The 16,305-nt window shown below is 38.4% G+C and overlaps 1 protein-coding gene across 1 annotated transcript in view; it reads left to right on the forward strand.

The window, feature by feature from the left end:
• Window positions 1–16,305, forward strand: part of PEX1 (peroxisomal biogenesis factor 1) — a 70,383-nt gene that overhangs the window by 23,116 nt on the left and 30,962 nt on the right. Inside the window, exons 7-13 of the mRNA XM_060108460.1 lie at window positions 3,399–3,522; window positions 3,752–3,855; window positions 4,971–5,053; window positions 6,206–6,338; window positions 10,688–10,784; window positions 12,267–12,437; window positions 14,251–14,405. Coding sequence (XP_059964443.1) covers window positions 3,399–3,522; window positions 3,752–3,855; window positions 4,971–5,053; window positions 6,206–6,338; window positions 10,688–10,784; window positions 12,267–12,437; window positions 14,251–14,405 — 867 coding nt within the window. The remainder of the gene's footprint in view (window positions 1–3,398; window positions 3,523–3,751; window positions 3,856–4,970; window positions 5,054–6,205; window positions 6,339–10,687; window positions 10,785–12,266; window positions 12,438–14,250; window positions 14,406–16,305) is intronic.

Here is a 16,305-nt window from a genome sequence, read left to right on the forward strand (position 1 = left end):
TTCTCTTTGTCTTTAAATTTTGTCAGTTTGATTAACATGTGTCTCGGTGTGTTCCTGCTTGGGTTTATTCTGCCTGGGACTCTGTGCTTTGTGGACTTGAGTGAGTGTTTCCTTTCCCATTAGTTAAGGAAGTTTTCAGCTATTATCTCTTCAGATATTTTCTCAGGCCCTTTCTTCTCCTTCTGGGACCCCTATAATGTGAATGTTGGTGCCTTTAATGTTGTCCCAGCGGTCCGTTAGACTGTCCTCATTTCTCTTCATTCTTTTTTCTTTATTCTGCTCTGTGGCAGTGATTTCCTCCAATCTGTCTTCCAGCTCACTTGTTCATTCTTCTGCCTCATTTATTCTGCTATTGATTATTTCTAGTGTATTTTTCATTTCAGTTATTGTATTGTACATCTGTTTGTTTTTTCAAGCTTCTGGCTCTTTGTTAATCATTTCTTGTACCCTCTCAGTCTGTGTCTCTATTCTTTTTTCAAGATTTTGGATCATCTTTACTATCATTACTCTGAATTCTTTTTCAGGTATATTGCCTATCTCCACTTCACTTAGTTGTTCTTCTGGGGTTTTATCTTTTGCCTTTGTCTGGAACAGGTTTCTCTGCTGTGTCATATTTTCTAATTTTCTGTGTTTGTGGTCTCTGTTCCTCAGGCTACAGGATTGTAGTTCTTGTTTCTGGTGTCTGCCCCCTGCTGGGTGAGGTTGGTCCAGGGGCTTCTGCAGGCTTCCTGGTGGGAGGGACTAGTGCCTGCCCCCTGGTGGGTGGAGCTGGATTTTGTGCCTCTAGTGGGCAGGGCTGTGTCAAGAGGTGTGTTTAGAGATGGCTGTGACCTCAGGAAGACTTTAGGCAGCCTCTCTGCTCATGGGTGGGGCTGTGTTCCCACCCTGTTGGTTGTTTGGCCTGAGGCGTCCCAGCAGTGGAGCTGCAGGCTCTTGGGTGAGGCCAGGTCTCAGTGCCAAAAGGTGACCTCTGGGAAAGCTCATGCCATGAATATTCCCTGGGGCCTCCGCCACCAGTGTCCTTGCCCCCACAGTGAGCCACAGCCGACCCCCCACCTCCCCAGGAAACTAAGACCTGCAGGTGGGTCTGGCCCAGTTTCCCATGGTGTCACTATTTTGCCCTGGGTCCCAGTGCATGTGAAACCTTGTGTGCACTCTCCAAGAGTAGAGTCTCTGTTTCCACCAGTCCTGTGGAGCTCCTACACTTAAGCCCCACTGGCCTTCAAAGCCAAGTACTCTGGTGGCTCCTCCTCCCAATGCCAGACCCCCAGGCTGGGCAGCCTGACGTGGGGCTCAGAACTCTCACTCTTGTGGGAGAACCTCTGCAGTATAATTATTTTCCAGTTAGTGGCTCACCTACCCAGCGGGTATGGGATTTGAGTATATTGCAAAAGCACCCCTCCTACCATCTCGTTGTGGCTGCTTCTTTATCTTTGGGCATGGAATATCTTTTTTGGTAGGTTCTAGTCTTTTTTGTAGATGGTTATATAACAGTTGTGATTTGGGTGTGTCCTTGAGAGGAAGGTGAGCTCAAGTCCTTCTACTCTACCATCTTTTTTTTTTTTTTTTTTTTGCGGTATGCGGGCCTCTCACTGTTGTGGCCTCTCCCGTTGCGGAGCACAGACCCCAGACGCGCAGGCTCAGCGGCCATGGCTCACGGGCCCAGCCGCTCCGCGGCATGTGGGATCTTCCCGGACCAGGGCACGAACCCGTGTCCCCTGCATCGGCAGGCGGACTCTCAACCACTGCACCACCAGGGAAGCCCTACTCTACCATCTTGTCTCTGTCTAGTTGCTCAGTATCTTTTTTTAAAATATGTGAAGGAAATTTAACATTGTCTTGATAACTCCAGGATTTTCAAAGTCAGATATTTTGCTTTCTATATATATTACCTTGATATTCTTAAGAAATCTTTAAACATGTAGACCATATTATAAAAGTCTTTGGAACAGGGAACTTCCATGGCTCTTGACTGTTTTTAAGTTTTCTTTTTTAAGTTTACAGGAGCTCTGCTTTTGCCTCGGTTATTGATCTTGGTATTTTTTTTTCAAAATTTAGGTCTTATGTACAAAAATAATTAGCCACTGCTCATTGTTTCTTTGTTTTTTTGGTTTTTTCTGTTGTCAGGAATGGAATATTACTACCGAATTTCTTTCCTGTCCTGAGTTGTATACTTTAATGGAAGCTTTATGACCTTGGAAGAGCTGGGCTGATCATATCACTTAGGACTTAAGGATGTTTGATTCTAGAGGAACTATGAGTTGCTTTCTGATCCTAAAAGTCTTGATTTTAAATAGTTTTCATTTTCATTTTATGACTTCCTTTAGGTCTTTAATCCCATTGCACAATAATATTCAAAGAAGTAACTGACTATTTCTGTGATTTTTAAGAATGGGAAAATGATGCCTTTTCTTAGTTTAGCTTGCTTTTGGTGGTAAGCATATTCTCAACTGAGCTTAATCAGTGGGTCTAAGCTTGACTCTGAATGAAGAGAGATAACAGAAATGGACCAGTTGATAAATGGTAGAATAGAGGTTTATTTTCCTAGGCAGATATTAATTATCTTTCATATATGAATTTTTGTTATTCCCTTTTTAATTTCAAATAGATTTTTAAAACTTAATCTAAAAGCATCAAAAATTAGCAGTGTTTTTCTCAGAATTTCTTAATACCTTTTGAACAATTTATTAACACTCTACTTGTTGAGTACGTCAGCCATCTTAAAAGAAAAAAAAAGAAAGTGACACTAACATATAAAATGTTTATTTTCTCATGCGCAAAGAAGTTTGGAGGAGCTCAAAGGGGTTAAACCATGTAACCAAGGATCTAGGCTCCTTTGGTCTTTTTCTTCTGCCATCTTTAGCCTTTGCCTCTCCTCCTCTTAGATGCAAGACATCTGCAGTAGTAAAAGGCATCATGTCTGCATTCTTGGCAGCAGAAGGAAAGGCACAAAGCAAAATTCTTCTCCTTGCAAGGTTTCTCTCCCTTTTAATTAGGAAGAGAAGGCTTTCCCATGGATTGCTGATTGTAAAGCATTGGCCGGAGTGCAGCCACATGCATGCACACACAGTTCCAAGCTGGGAGTGGAGGAGTTTGCCCTCCCACTCTAGAGTTTGCTCTACAGTAGAGGGAGGCAAGGGAGAATGGGGCTGGAATGGTTATCAAGTGAGCTAGATTATGGTGTGTGTATCACTGGGCATAGAGAAAAGGAGCGTTTAAAACTTTGCCACTTGTGTAAATGTTTCTTCAGGCTGTGCTGTACTCATACTGTAATGTCAAATCCGAAATCTGTGCCTATGAACATCATTTTATTGGGAAGATAAGGTGTTAAAATAAGAATGTTAAGGTTAAGTTCATGTATTAGCATATCATTACTGTTCTTTCCTTTCCTCTGGCAGCTTAAAGACATAAGTGAAGAAGACATAAAAACTGTGTTCTATTCATGGCTACAGCAGTCTACTACGACCACACTTCCTCTGCTAGTATCAGAGGAAGAATATATTAAGTTGGAAATGAAAGATGGTGAGCATATTTTATTTGTTATTTCAATATTTTTCCTATTAAAGAAGTCAGAAATTTTTTCATTGTTTTCCAACTTGTGATATGTATGAACAGGAAACCTAATAATGATATTAAACAGTAGATTTTACGTATCAAAGAATGGCTCTGTTTAAATTTAAATAAATTTAAATTTTAAATTATTACATCTCAGCTTCAGTACTAACTACATTTATTACCTTCCTTTTAATAGGGTTGAAGGAGTTTTCTCTGAATATAGTTCATTCTTGGGAAAAGGAAAAAGAAGGAACTCTTTTTCTGTTGAGTACCAATCTGCTACAGAAGATGACAGTACAAGTAATGACATGCTATTGAATATTTAATGAAATAATATTTTCACATGTCATTGATTCTAAAGTATGAATTTACCTGTTACCTTGCATCCTAAAGTGTATTAGAAACTTGAATGATAAGAGTAAGGAATAGGGCTTCCCTGGTGGCGCAGTGGTTGAGAGTCCGCCTGCCGATGCAGGGGACACAGGTTCTTGCCCCGGTCTGGGAAGATCCCACATGCCACGGAGCGGCTAGGCCCGTGAGCCATGGCCGCTGAGTCTGCGCATCCGGAGCCTGTGCTCCGCAACGGGAGAGGCCACAACAGTGAGAGGCCCGCGTACCACAAAAAAAAAAAAAAAGAGTAAGGAATAACTTGACTTAAAATATTTTATTCTATAATCTCTTTAACTTATCTAAACAAATTGTTGATTTATCCTAAATTTGAAATTGATGCCTCCACACAGTTAAGTTTTAAGAATAGAATTGGTCGTGTTAACTGGCAAGTGGATCATGATTTTAAAATCTTCTAGTACTGAAATAAATGAAAACTTAGCTTAGGGGTTTAATTTTTTTAATCCATATTTTTATTTGCAGTTTTGCTGCACAACCCATGTTATTTTGTCAGTTCTTTATTTCTCAACTCTTAACAAATATTATCAGATCACTTCCAGAAATATTTTTAAAGTGCTCCTTTTAGAATATTATGTTTTGGTTAGGATATTCACTCTTGTCCTTATAGAATTAAAGATCCTCTAGTCATTTAGAATTTTGGTGGTTTGAAATTAGACATTATTTGTCTACTTTTGACATATAATTTAAGGAATACCATTCAGAGAAGATACAAATGTAAGATTGTGAAAAGAAATAAATGTGACACAAATCAAAATTGCAAATAAAGATATATCTGTAAACTGTATTAAGAAGATGACATTCTTTACTGCTTGTTACTATAAATATTTATATTCCTTGGATGAGTAAATTATTATTGTTAGGGCTATTTTAAGTTATAATCTTGCATGTACAATATATCTTTTCTCTCTGGTGTAACAGAATCAGCAATTCAGTTTCCTGGGACCCAAGAAAAACAGGCAAAAGGTATAACTTTGAAATGTAAAATTGATTTTTCCTTGCTACTATAGGTCCTTCTGGATCCTATGGTAAAAGAAGAAAACAGTGAGGAAATTGACTTTATTCTTCCTTTTTTAAAGCTGAACTGCTTGGGGTAAGAAGTTATGGCCAAACTAGCATGTTTAGACACATTTGACATTATCTTTGCCAGGGCTTTATGTGTAAATGTTAAATTAGATGTTAATATCATTGACTAGTCTTACTAATGCAATAGTAAATATTTTTTTCAAGGATTGTTTCTGTTTTCACACCTGGCTTTGTAATTTGCCTTCTCTTCTTAGATAACTAAAAGTCTGAAACTTATTAGAAATTTTACTTTGAGATTTGATTTGTGAAAAGAGTCAACTAGATATGACCTGGATCATACATGCTTGAATAAAACAATAATCCTTTAAAATTAATAAATTAATTTTAAAAGTTAAATCCAAAAACATTAGTTGAATGTTTAAAAATATTTCAAATTAAGTTATTCCTTCACTATCTTATTGATGTACTGATTGGGGTTATTAGTGTTTTCCTCAACTTTAAGACAAACAAACCTGAAAAGAACCTCCTCAATTTCTTTAGCTCTTAATACAATATAAGAATCTCACATAAACATTACTTCTTAGAATTCTTCACAGAGGCCTTTAGTAGATATAGTAGTAGTGATTTGATTTCCTGTAATAGTGTAGTCTATAAATGTTTTAGTAAAAGGATAAACTATAAAGTAACAATGCTTAAATGTGGCATAATATTCAAGTATAAAGTAAAATCTCTTCAGACTAATTTTAGGAATTTATGATATTTATTTTCAGAAATAAACTGGCAGTCAGAGTTAGGAAGTAGGTCAAAGTTCATATTTGTATAATCTACAGATTGAAACTGGATTTCAAAAATGACGTTTAAGAGGAAATAAGTCTTCAATTATGCTAACACTTTAAAAGCACCCATTTATGATAATGTTGGATGACAAACCAGAAATCATTTTCAGGGGGATATTTGTATGCATTAAGACAAATTCCTTAAGGAGTCCTATTAGGACAAAACTTTTAGTTACTGCACATGTTTGAAAGTAATAAAAATAGTTTTAAAATCTGTGACTCAGTTGGCATTAATTCATTTTACTTTCAAGTAAGGGAGCATTTTTAAGATTTTACTCTTTTTATTAACTCATTAAGTAGCCTGGGAAGAAAAGTTTCAGAATTTTTTATAGCTAGATTTTACCCTGTTTCAGTGTTTTATCATGCAATTTACATGTTTGCAGAGGAGTGAACTCGTTAGGCGTCTCCTCCGTGGAGCACATCACTCATAGCCTCCTAGGACGCCCTTTGTCTCGGCAGCTGACGGCCCTTGTGGCAGGACTTAGAAACGGAGCCCTTTTACTCACGGGAGGAAAGGTATGTGGTTAAGATGTGCTCATTTTCACTAATTAGCAATGTTTAATTCTTCTCTTTGGGTTTTGATCGTCTATTATACAGGGTGGTTGATACCAGATATGGAAAGCATTCATTCATTCACTAATATTTTTGAGGGCCTGCTGTTAGATATTGGGAACGTGGTGATGAATAAGGTGATGGTCTCCCTGTACTTTTTCTATATCAATTGATATGATTGTATGAATTTTCTTTTTTAGGATGTTGGTAGGGTGTAAATAAGGTTGATTGATTTTCAAATGTTCAACCAACCTTGCAAATCTGTAATAAATCCCACTTGGTCGTGGTCTGTTATTCTTTCCATAATATCTTATGGAAAAACCCCAACGAACTTTTTGGCCAACCCACACATTGCTGGGTTCTGTTTGCTAATATTCTGTTGAGGACTTTTGCATGTAAGTTCATGAGCAATATTAGCCTATAGTTTTCTGTTTTTGTACTGCGTTTGTCTGGATTTGCTCTCAGGGTAATACTGGCCTCGTAAAATAAGTTGAAAAGTGTTCCTTCCTGTTCTGTTTTTTGGAAGAGAGTGTATAAAATTGATGTTAATTCTTTAAACTGTTTTGTAAAATCTCCACTGAAACCATCTGGGCCTAGAGATTTCTTTATAAATTCTTTATAAACTCAAAGTCCTTAATTGTCTGTTTCATTTTGGCAGGCATTTGGTAGTTTGTAGTTTTTGAGGAACTGGTCAAATTTATGAGCATAAAGTTGTTGGTAGCATTCTCTTAACTGTACTGTTAATAGGTGCAGAATCTGTTGTGATGTCCCATTTCCTGTTATTGGTGATTTGTATTTCTCTTGTTTTAATCTTTGTCAGTCTTGCAAGAGGTTCCCTGCCTTTTTAAGGGGCTTACAGTTTTATTCTCTACCAATGCAGTATTTTTTCCAGGGCTACAGTGTGGTCTTTGTGAGTCTTATGCTTTTTTTCAATTCAAAATTATAAGGCTTTTTCATTTCTATTCACTTTTAACTCTAGTATCATAACTTTTTTTTTCTCTTACTAGCCCAGTTGCTCTCTTTTGATTCTTACTTAAAATATAGCAACTACTCCAATAATCTAAGTTTCCACTTTAGGAAGCTAGAAAAAGAACAAATTAAATCCTATTTAAGCAGAAGAAAAGAAATATAAGAATTAGAGCAGAAATCAATGAATTGAAAACAGGAAATCAGTAGAGAAAATCAGTGAAACCAAAAGCTGGTTCTTTGAAAAGGTCAGTAAAATTGATAAGCCTCTAGCCAGGCTAAGAAAAAAAAAAAAAAGAGGATACAAATTACTAATATAAGAAATGAAAAAGTGGATATCAGTACAGATCCCATGGACATTAAAAGGATAATAAAGTAGTAATAGTAATAAACAACTCTGTGCCTAAAAATTTGATAACCTAGATGAATAGACCAGTTCCTTGAAAGACACAAGGAGTCTGCCAGAACTCACACAAGAAGATATGGACAGGGCCTCCCTGGTGGCGCAGTGGTTGAGAGTCCGCCTGCCGATGCAGGGGATACGGGTTCGTGCCCCGGTCTGGGAGGATCCCGTGTGCCGCGGAGCGGCTGGGCCCGTGAGCCATGGCCGCTGGGCCTGCGCATCCGGAGCCTGTGCTCCGCAACGGGAGAGGCCACAACAGTGAGAGGCCCGCATACAGCAAAAAGAAAAAAAAAAAAAAAAAGAAGATATGGACAATATAAAAAGGTCTATATCTATTAAAGAAGTTGAATCAGTAATTAATAACTTTCCAAAACAGAAAGCACCAGGCCCAGATGGGTCCACTGGTGAATTCTACCAAACCCTCAAGGAAGAAATTATACCAATTCTTTACAGTCTCTTTCAGAGGATAGAAGCAGAGGAAATAGTTCCTAACTCATTCTGTGAGGCCAGCATTACCTAATAACAAAACCAGACAGAGGCATTACAAGAAAACTACAGACTAATATCTCTCATGAACATAGATGCAAAAATCCTCAACAAAAGATGAGCAAATCAAATCAACCAATATATTAAAAGAATTATATACCACAATCAAGTAGGGTTTATTCCAGGTATGCAAGGCTGGTAAAATATAGCAACTACTCTACATGTTTTCTAGATTACCTGTGTCAAATTTCAAAATATATCATCATGGTAGAATATTTATTTTGAAAAACAATATCCTATTGATTCAGAATCCAGAGTTCCACCTCTCACATAGAGGTAGCGTGATTAATAGAAACAGCAAGTAGAAGACCTGAATTTGAGTCCCACCCTTGTTATATACCTACTGGCTGTGACCTCAGGCAGTGTTCAGTTTCTTAACCTGCCTTTTAGGATTAACCTCACTTAAGAGAAATAATATATATGAAAGGTGCTATACAAATGTGAATTACTTTGAGTGAGAGAAAAGGCCCTCTGATTCAGCAAAAAGTGACAGGTGGGGCCTATACCCCAGCACCCCTAATTTCTTTATTCTTTGGGGTCCAGTGACTTTAAATATAAAAGCAATTCTGTAAACTATAATGATGGTAGTATTGTTGAATGCCTGCTAAATTTCAGACTTTGCACAATAAGCTTGGCTGTTTTTTCCAGTTCACAGTAATGAAAAGCAAAATATTACAGCTGGTGCAGGGGTGTTAAAGCTAGACAAAGCAACAATGGTGAGAAATAGCAGTAGATTGGACTTCCCTGGTGGCACAGTGGTTAAGAATCCACCTGCCAATGCAGGGGACACGGGTTCAAGCCCTAGTCCAGGAAGATCCCACATGCCACAGAGCAACTAAGCCTGTACACCACAACTACTGAGTCTGCGCTCTAGAGCCCGTGAGCCACAACTGCTGAGCCCGCATTGCACAACTACTGAAGCCCGCACGCCTAGAGCCCCTGCTTCGCAACAAGAGAAGCCACCACAGTGAGAAGCCTATGCACCACAATGAAGAGTAGCCCCTCCTTGCTGCAACTAGAGAAAGCCCACACGCAGCAATGAAGACCCAACGCAGCCAAAAATAAGTAAATTTATTAGGGGGAAGAAAAGGAAAGAAATAGTAGTAGATTGAGGGAGGAAACCTATATTAAAAGAATTATAAAAACCTAACAGTGGCAGACATAGAGAATGGACTTGAGGACATGGAGAGGGGGAAGGTTAAGCTGGGACCAAGTGAGAGAGTGTCATGGACATGTATACACTACCAAATGTAAAATAGATAGCTAGTGGGAAGCAGCCACATAGCACAGGGAGATCAGCTCGGTGTTTTGTGACCACCTAGAGGGGTGGGATAGGGAGGGTATGAGGGAGGGAGATGCAAGAGGGAAGAGATATGGGGATATATGTATACATATAGCTGAGTCACTTTGTTAAAAAGCAGAAACACAGCATTGTAAAGCAATTATACTCCAATAAAGATGTTATAAAAAATGAACACAGAATCCAAAAAAAAAAAACCTAACAGTGTTCAGTCTTCTAAGGGGCACTTACAGCAATGTTTAGCAAAGTTTAAATATGTATACCTTTTGATGTAGTAATTACACTTCTCGAAATTTATTCTGAAGGTATAATCTGACAAATAAGTAAACATATATGTATGGATATTTATTTTAGCTTTACTTATAATAGTTAAAAAGTGAGAGTAGCATAAATATACACCAGGAAGGGTCTTGATAAACACATTATGGTCCAGTACATCCTCACAGTGGTATTGTACTAGGGAGCTGATGCAGCTCTATATCTGTTGATAAAGAGGACAATGATTTATTATAAACCCTCAGGAATACTGTAATCCCATGTTCATAAATTTGCATAAAAATGTGTGTGGAGTGTCTGGAAGGATGATGCAGCAAAACAGTTGACAGCCATTAATTCTGTGATGTGGGACGATTCCAGATTTTTTTTTTTTTTTTTTGCAGTACGTGGGCCTCTCACTGTTGTGGCCTCTCCCGTTGCGGAGCACAGGCTCCAGACGCGCAGGCTCAGCAGCCATGGCTCACGGGCCCAGCTGCTCCGCGGCATGTGGGATCTTCCCGGACCGGGGCAAGAACCCGTGTCCCCTGCATCGGCAGGCAGACTCTCAACCACTGCGCCCCCAGGGAAGCCCCTATTACAGATTTTTTTTTACCTTTCTCTACTAAGTATTTACAATTATTTCGTATTTTTTAAATGTTATTTTATAATCAGGGATGTGGATTTTCCTTTTTTCCCCTGGCCGTATTGAGATGTAATTGTTATATAACATTGTGTAGTATATACTTGATTGATGAGGCTGAATCTTGGTGGTTATCACAGTGACAGGGGCTATTTCTGTGACTGAATATATTGAGAGTTCTAATTTAAGCAATTATTTTCTAGGGGAGTGGAAAATCAACTTTAGCGAAGGCAATCTGTAAAGAAGCATTTAACGTGTTGGATGCCCATGTGGAAATAGTTGACTGTAAAGCTTTACGAGGTATGAATATGGTAATACTCTACATAAATCTTTTTTCTGGTAGAAAGAAATGTTACTATTTAATGCTGGTAATCTAGTAAATACAAATATCTAATCTTTAACTTTTCTGTTGGTCATTTAGTCATTAAAATTACTTAGAAAGTTTAAATCTTTGTCTTTCTAATGTTTTTTAGTGTTTCTAATAAAAATTTTAAAACTCTCCATATTTGATGGAGGCCTTTTTTTTTTTCCCTAGCCAAAACTCTTTGTAGACTCTATTCCTGAAAATTCCAACTTACACCACTCTGAGAAAGTTAGTATCTAGAATATACTCTAATGGGTATAGATTCCCTCTGACTTGCTTTGGGAAACCCATGGGGTGGCTGCCTCAGGGGAGGGAAAGTGGGTGGCTAGGGACAGCAAAGAGGAGACTTACAATTTATCACGTACAGCTGACCCTTGAACAGTGTGAGTGTTGGGGTCCCAGCCTCTATGCAACGAAAGCCTTTGTGTAACTTAGAGTCACAGCCCTCTGTATACATGGTCCCTCTGTGTCCGCAGATTCAGCCAGCCTTGGGTGGTACAGTACTGTGGTATTTACTGCTGGAAAAACCCACATATAAGTGGACTTGCACAGCTCAAACCCATGTTGTTCCTGGGTCAGCTGTACACTTGTACTTTTGAAAATCTTTGACATTTATATTATCTATTTAATTTTTTAAAAATCAGAAAGATTTTACTGAGTAGTTAATTTTTCCCCCCTTGGCTACCACTACCATATAGTCCCAACTAGTCATTATATTCTGCTTTTTAATCTAGTATATGATAGGAAACTAAGAAGTGGGCTTTGAAAACCCATTACTTCATATTCTATAAATGTGGTTTCAGAGACATTGTCCATCTCTTTAGAGTCTGCTTGAAGCCTCATGTGAAAATTTTGTTTGAGAACTAAGTAACAGGAACTCTTTGTATTGGTTTATGAATTGGTATGTTCTCTGTTCTTTGAAAATTAAAAGTTTGTGATTCACCAGGAAGATTGAAGACAAATTAATGATTCAAATATAGCAATTCTAGGATCTCTAGGTGGCTACCTTTGTGTTTGATTTTATCTGACTTGTGATCCCCTGCTTTCATTTATATTTTCCCACATCCTGCTTTTATTTTACTGTTTTGTCATAAGCCATCTGAAATTCTCCATGGAATGAGGCAAGGAAAAATAAATACATATGTATAGAAATTATAGTAGCATATTCCTTTTTTCAGTTTTATAAAATTCAGTACTTAGTCCTTTGAGGCTGTATTATTTAAACCATGTTAATGATTAACAAATTTTAGTGATTGGTATATATATATATATATATATATATATATAAAACAAAATACTGTATTGATTGAATTTTCATAGTCAAATCAATATTGAGCTTTTCTGATGCTTCCAATGGCAGCCTGACCTTTCCCAGCCCTCAAATAACAATAAAAACATTTCATATCTTCTGTGTTAAGGAAAAAGGCTTGAAAACATACAGAAAGCCCTAGAGGCAGCTTTCTCAGAGGCGGTGTGGCGGCAGCCTTCTGTTGTCCTGTTGGATGACCTGGATCTCGTTGCTGGCCTGTCTGCTCTTCCAGAACACGAGCACAGTCCTGAGGCTGTGCAGAGCCGGAGGCTCGCACATGGTAACGTAACGCGTTCACTCGCTGGCTGCAGGCCCTTGTCCTTTATCAGACAGCATTTCCAGTCTTCGTAGTAAATCTGCTCTCTTAAGAGAACAGAATACGTGCTATGTAATGTGTTGCTTTTGAGGCCTCTGGTAGCATTCTAAGGTTGCTCTGTATTAGCAAAATCAGTAGAGTCAGAGCAGTGTGAAAATTCTACAACTTCATCATTAGTCTTTGGGGCCTTTTCATTACCCTCCACTTATTAGAAATTGCTGAATTGTACAGATTTACTCTTGCTTTGTTCATTTGACAAATATTTCTGTGCACAGTCTATATTCCCAGAGTCTTGGGGAGGAAATAAAAGTAAACAGGTATAATGTTAGTACAGAAGACTGATAGTCATAATGATAGCTACCACGTGTTGACTGCCCTTTCAGGGCTAGGGGTTGCTTTGTACTCTACATGCAGATATTCTCCTGGTTTTACAGGTGAGTAAACGGAAATTCAAAGATTATGTAATTTGTCCAGGATGACACAACTAGGAGGTAGGTAGGATATGTTCTCTTAGAAGTATGTACAGGGTGTGATAGGAGCACATACACTAAATTGAGGATGGTGTGGGAAATTATCAGGGTCTTCTGGGGAGAGTTCATAACTGAGATGAGTTTGGTTTTTTTTTTTTTTTTTGGCTGTGTTGGGTCTTTGTTGCTGCACAAGGGCTTTCTCTAGTTGTGGCGAGTGGGGGCTACTCCTTGTTGCAGTGCGCAGGCTTCTCATTGCAGTAGCTTCTCTCTTTGTTGAGCACGGGCTCTAGGCGCATGGGCTTCAGTAGTTGTGGTTCGCGGGCACTAGAGCACAGGTTCAGTAAGTTGTAGCGCATGGGGCTTAGTTGCCCTGCAGCATGTGGGATCTTCCCAGGCCAGGGATTGAACCCATGTCCCTGCATTGGTAGGCGGATTCTCAACCACTGCGCCACCAGGGAAGCCCCCTGAGATGAGTTTTGATGGAGTAGTAGAAGTTAGTTTAGAACAGTTTCAGGCTAATGAAGCTGCAAAGGAAGTGTGGTCCACAGGCAAAGGTACAGAGGTGAAGAAATCACAGTATGTTAGACAATACTTCTTTGCCTAGAGCTTAGGGTTCAAGGAGAGGGTGGGACCAGGGTGGGGGTTGGAGGATTTCGCAGCCTTCCGCTGCCTCGAGGTTCTTAAGAGGTGAAATAGATAAAAAATGCAACCACAGTGGCTTGGGTTACCGTAAACTGGTGTTAATCTCACACTTGGAATCCTGTAGCATCTGCAAGACTTGTTAGTCTAGTGTTTAAGGGAATGCTGCAGATTTCTAGGTCAGGACTCAGGTATATGTTATTAATGCCTGTTTCAGTTCTAACCTCATACCAGCCAAACCTTGCAAAAGCTAGAGTAGAAAGAGATTGTTCAGGAAGTCATAGGAATATGAGCTGTATTTTGCTTACTTAAACTTCCATATTGTGTTTTATTATCATCCTTCTATAATATTTATTTCAGAGACTCCTTTTCATTTACTTAATAAGATCTAGATGAAGGAACCTCACCTAGGCATTGTTCTGAGTATACAGAGTTTACAGTGCTTCCTATACCTTCATTAGATTGACTAGAGCCTGGCCAATATTAGGTCCTCAGTAGATAAACTGATGAATGAATGGAAGATTTAACTTTTAAACCGTAAAGAGGAGCCATTCCATTCATACTCCACCTTAAAGCTCAAGTTTAGGTTATTATTATTAATGAATGTATGATTTTAAAATTTCATGCTTTTGTGTACTAAGTTTTTACACTATATTACTTAATTCTAGCTTTGAACGATGTGGTGAAAGAGTTTATTTCCATGGGAAGTTTGGTGGCACTGATTGCTACAAGCCAGTCTCAACATTCTCTACATCCTTTACTTGTTTCTGCTCAAGGAATTCACATATTTCAGTGTGTCCAGCATATTCAACCTCCCGACCAGGTAACATACTACTTGTGAAGATTATTGAAATATGTCCCTTTTTTTTTTTTTTGGCTGTGCTGCGTGTTATGCAGGATCTTAGTTTCCCAACCAGGGATTGAACCCATGCCCCCTGCAGTGGAAGTGTGGAATCTTAACCACCGAACCGCCAGGGAATTCCCATGTCACTTTTTATATAAATTACATATTTTTCAATTTTATTCATGATTTATGGCTTTAAAGTAATGCTTATGTTAGTGATCTTAAGGGTACTTAAAAATCGACCTTCAGTGAATGTTTTGCTATTAGATGCACAATTTTCGTTTGTAACCATCCGAAATATTACCAGGTACTTTCCAAGGAAATGTCTTTTTATAAAACAGCATTTCTTTTTTATTATTATTATTAAGTTTTCTTTTTTTATTCCATTTAAAAAGAAACAAAAACCCTAAAAATTCTGAACTGCTTCATTTCGCATTGGTAAAATCTGTAAATACACTATGGAAATTGGAATTTTTTTCCACTTTAGTGAGATATAATTGACAAGTAAAATTATATATATTTAAAGTGTACAACATGATGATTTGCTATACATGTACATTGTGAAATCTTTACCACAATCAAGTTAATTAACACATCCATCACCTCACATATTTACCTTTTTTTAAGCATTTCTTCTTTTAAAAATTTGACTGACTAAACTTTTTTTTTTTTTTTTACCAGCACTAATATTCTGTACCCACTATGACTCTGGCACCCATTTCCAACATGTGGGTTTTTTCCCCACACCATCAAGCAATTTTTGGACACCAACTGGGTGTCCTGCAATTCAGCTCAATTCTGACACTACCCAGAGAGAGCGTCAGATTCCACAGGTTAAGGCCTCAGTTCCAAGAGACAGCCCTCTACTTCAGATGCCAATGTTACCGGTGCTTCTGACTGGTGATAAGTCAGAGGTTCCCACTATTCCCTCTTTGGGTTCAATTAATTTGCTAGAACAACTCACAGAACTTGGGAAACTAGTTTACTCACTAGATTACCAGTTTGTTACAAAGAATATTAAAGGGTACAAATCAACAGTCAGATGAAAAGATACATAGGATGAAGTCCAAAACAAAGGAGCTTCTGTCCTTGTGGAGTTTGGGGCCTGGCCCGGTGGCACATGGAAGTGTTCTGGTTCTCCAACCTGGGAGCTCTCCAACCCCGTCCTTTTAGGTTTTTATGGAAGCTTTGTTACATAAGCATGACTGATTAAAGCACTGGCCATTGTCATTGATTCAGCCTCCAGTCCCTCTCCCCTCCCTGGAAATCAGGGGGTGGGACTGAAAGTTTCAATCCTCTAGTCAAGGTTGGTCCCCCTGGCAACCAGCCCCCATACTTAGGTGCTTTCCAAAAGTCACCTCATTAACGTAAACTCAGGTGTGGCTAGAAGGGGTTTGTTATTAATGTCAAGACACCTTTATCACTCTTATCATTAGGACATTTTAAGGGTTTTAGGAGATCTGTGCCAGAAGCAAGACAAAGACCAAATATATACAGCCCATCATCTCTGGGGACTTCAATCCTGATGGTTTTAGTGGCAGCACACTCAAAAAGAGTGTTTTGGGACAGGCAAGCTTATTTTAACTTCTTGTTTAAAATTCTTACGTCTACTCTAAATATTCAGACCCTGTGCTAATTAACTGTTATTGAAGGATAAAAATACACCTGTTATTAAGCATAACAGAATGGTAGTGGTATTGGTCATTGAATGTGTTTTTAGAATTACGTTTTATAGGAATAACAACAACCCTTAAAGGAACCAAAATAAAAATCTTCTTACTGGAGAAAGAGAGCAATCATTTATGAATGTGATTTCTTTTTACAACTTTATTAAGGTGTCATTGAAGACAACATACTCACTATTTAAAGTGTACAATTT

The sequence above is a fragment of the Mesoplodon densirostris genome, chromosome 9, assembly GCF_025265405.1.
Source record: "Mesoplodon densirostris isolate mMesDen1 chromosome 9, mMesDen1 primary haplotype, whole genome shotgun sequence".
NCBI lineage: Eukaryota > Metazoa > Chordata > Mammalia > Artiodactyla > Ziphiidae > Mesoplodon > Mesoplodon densirostris.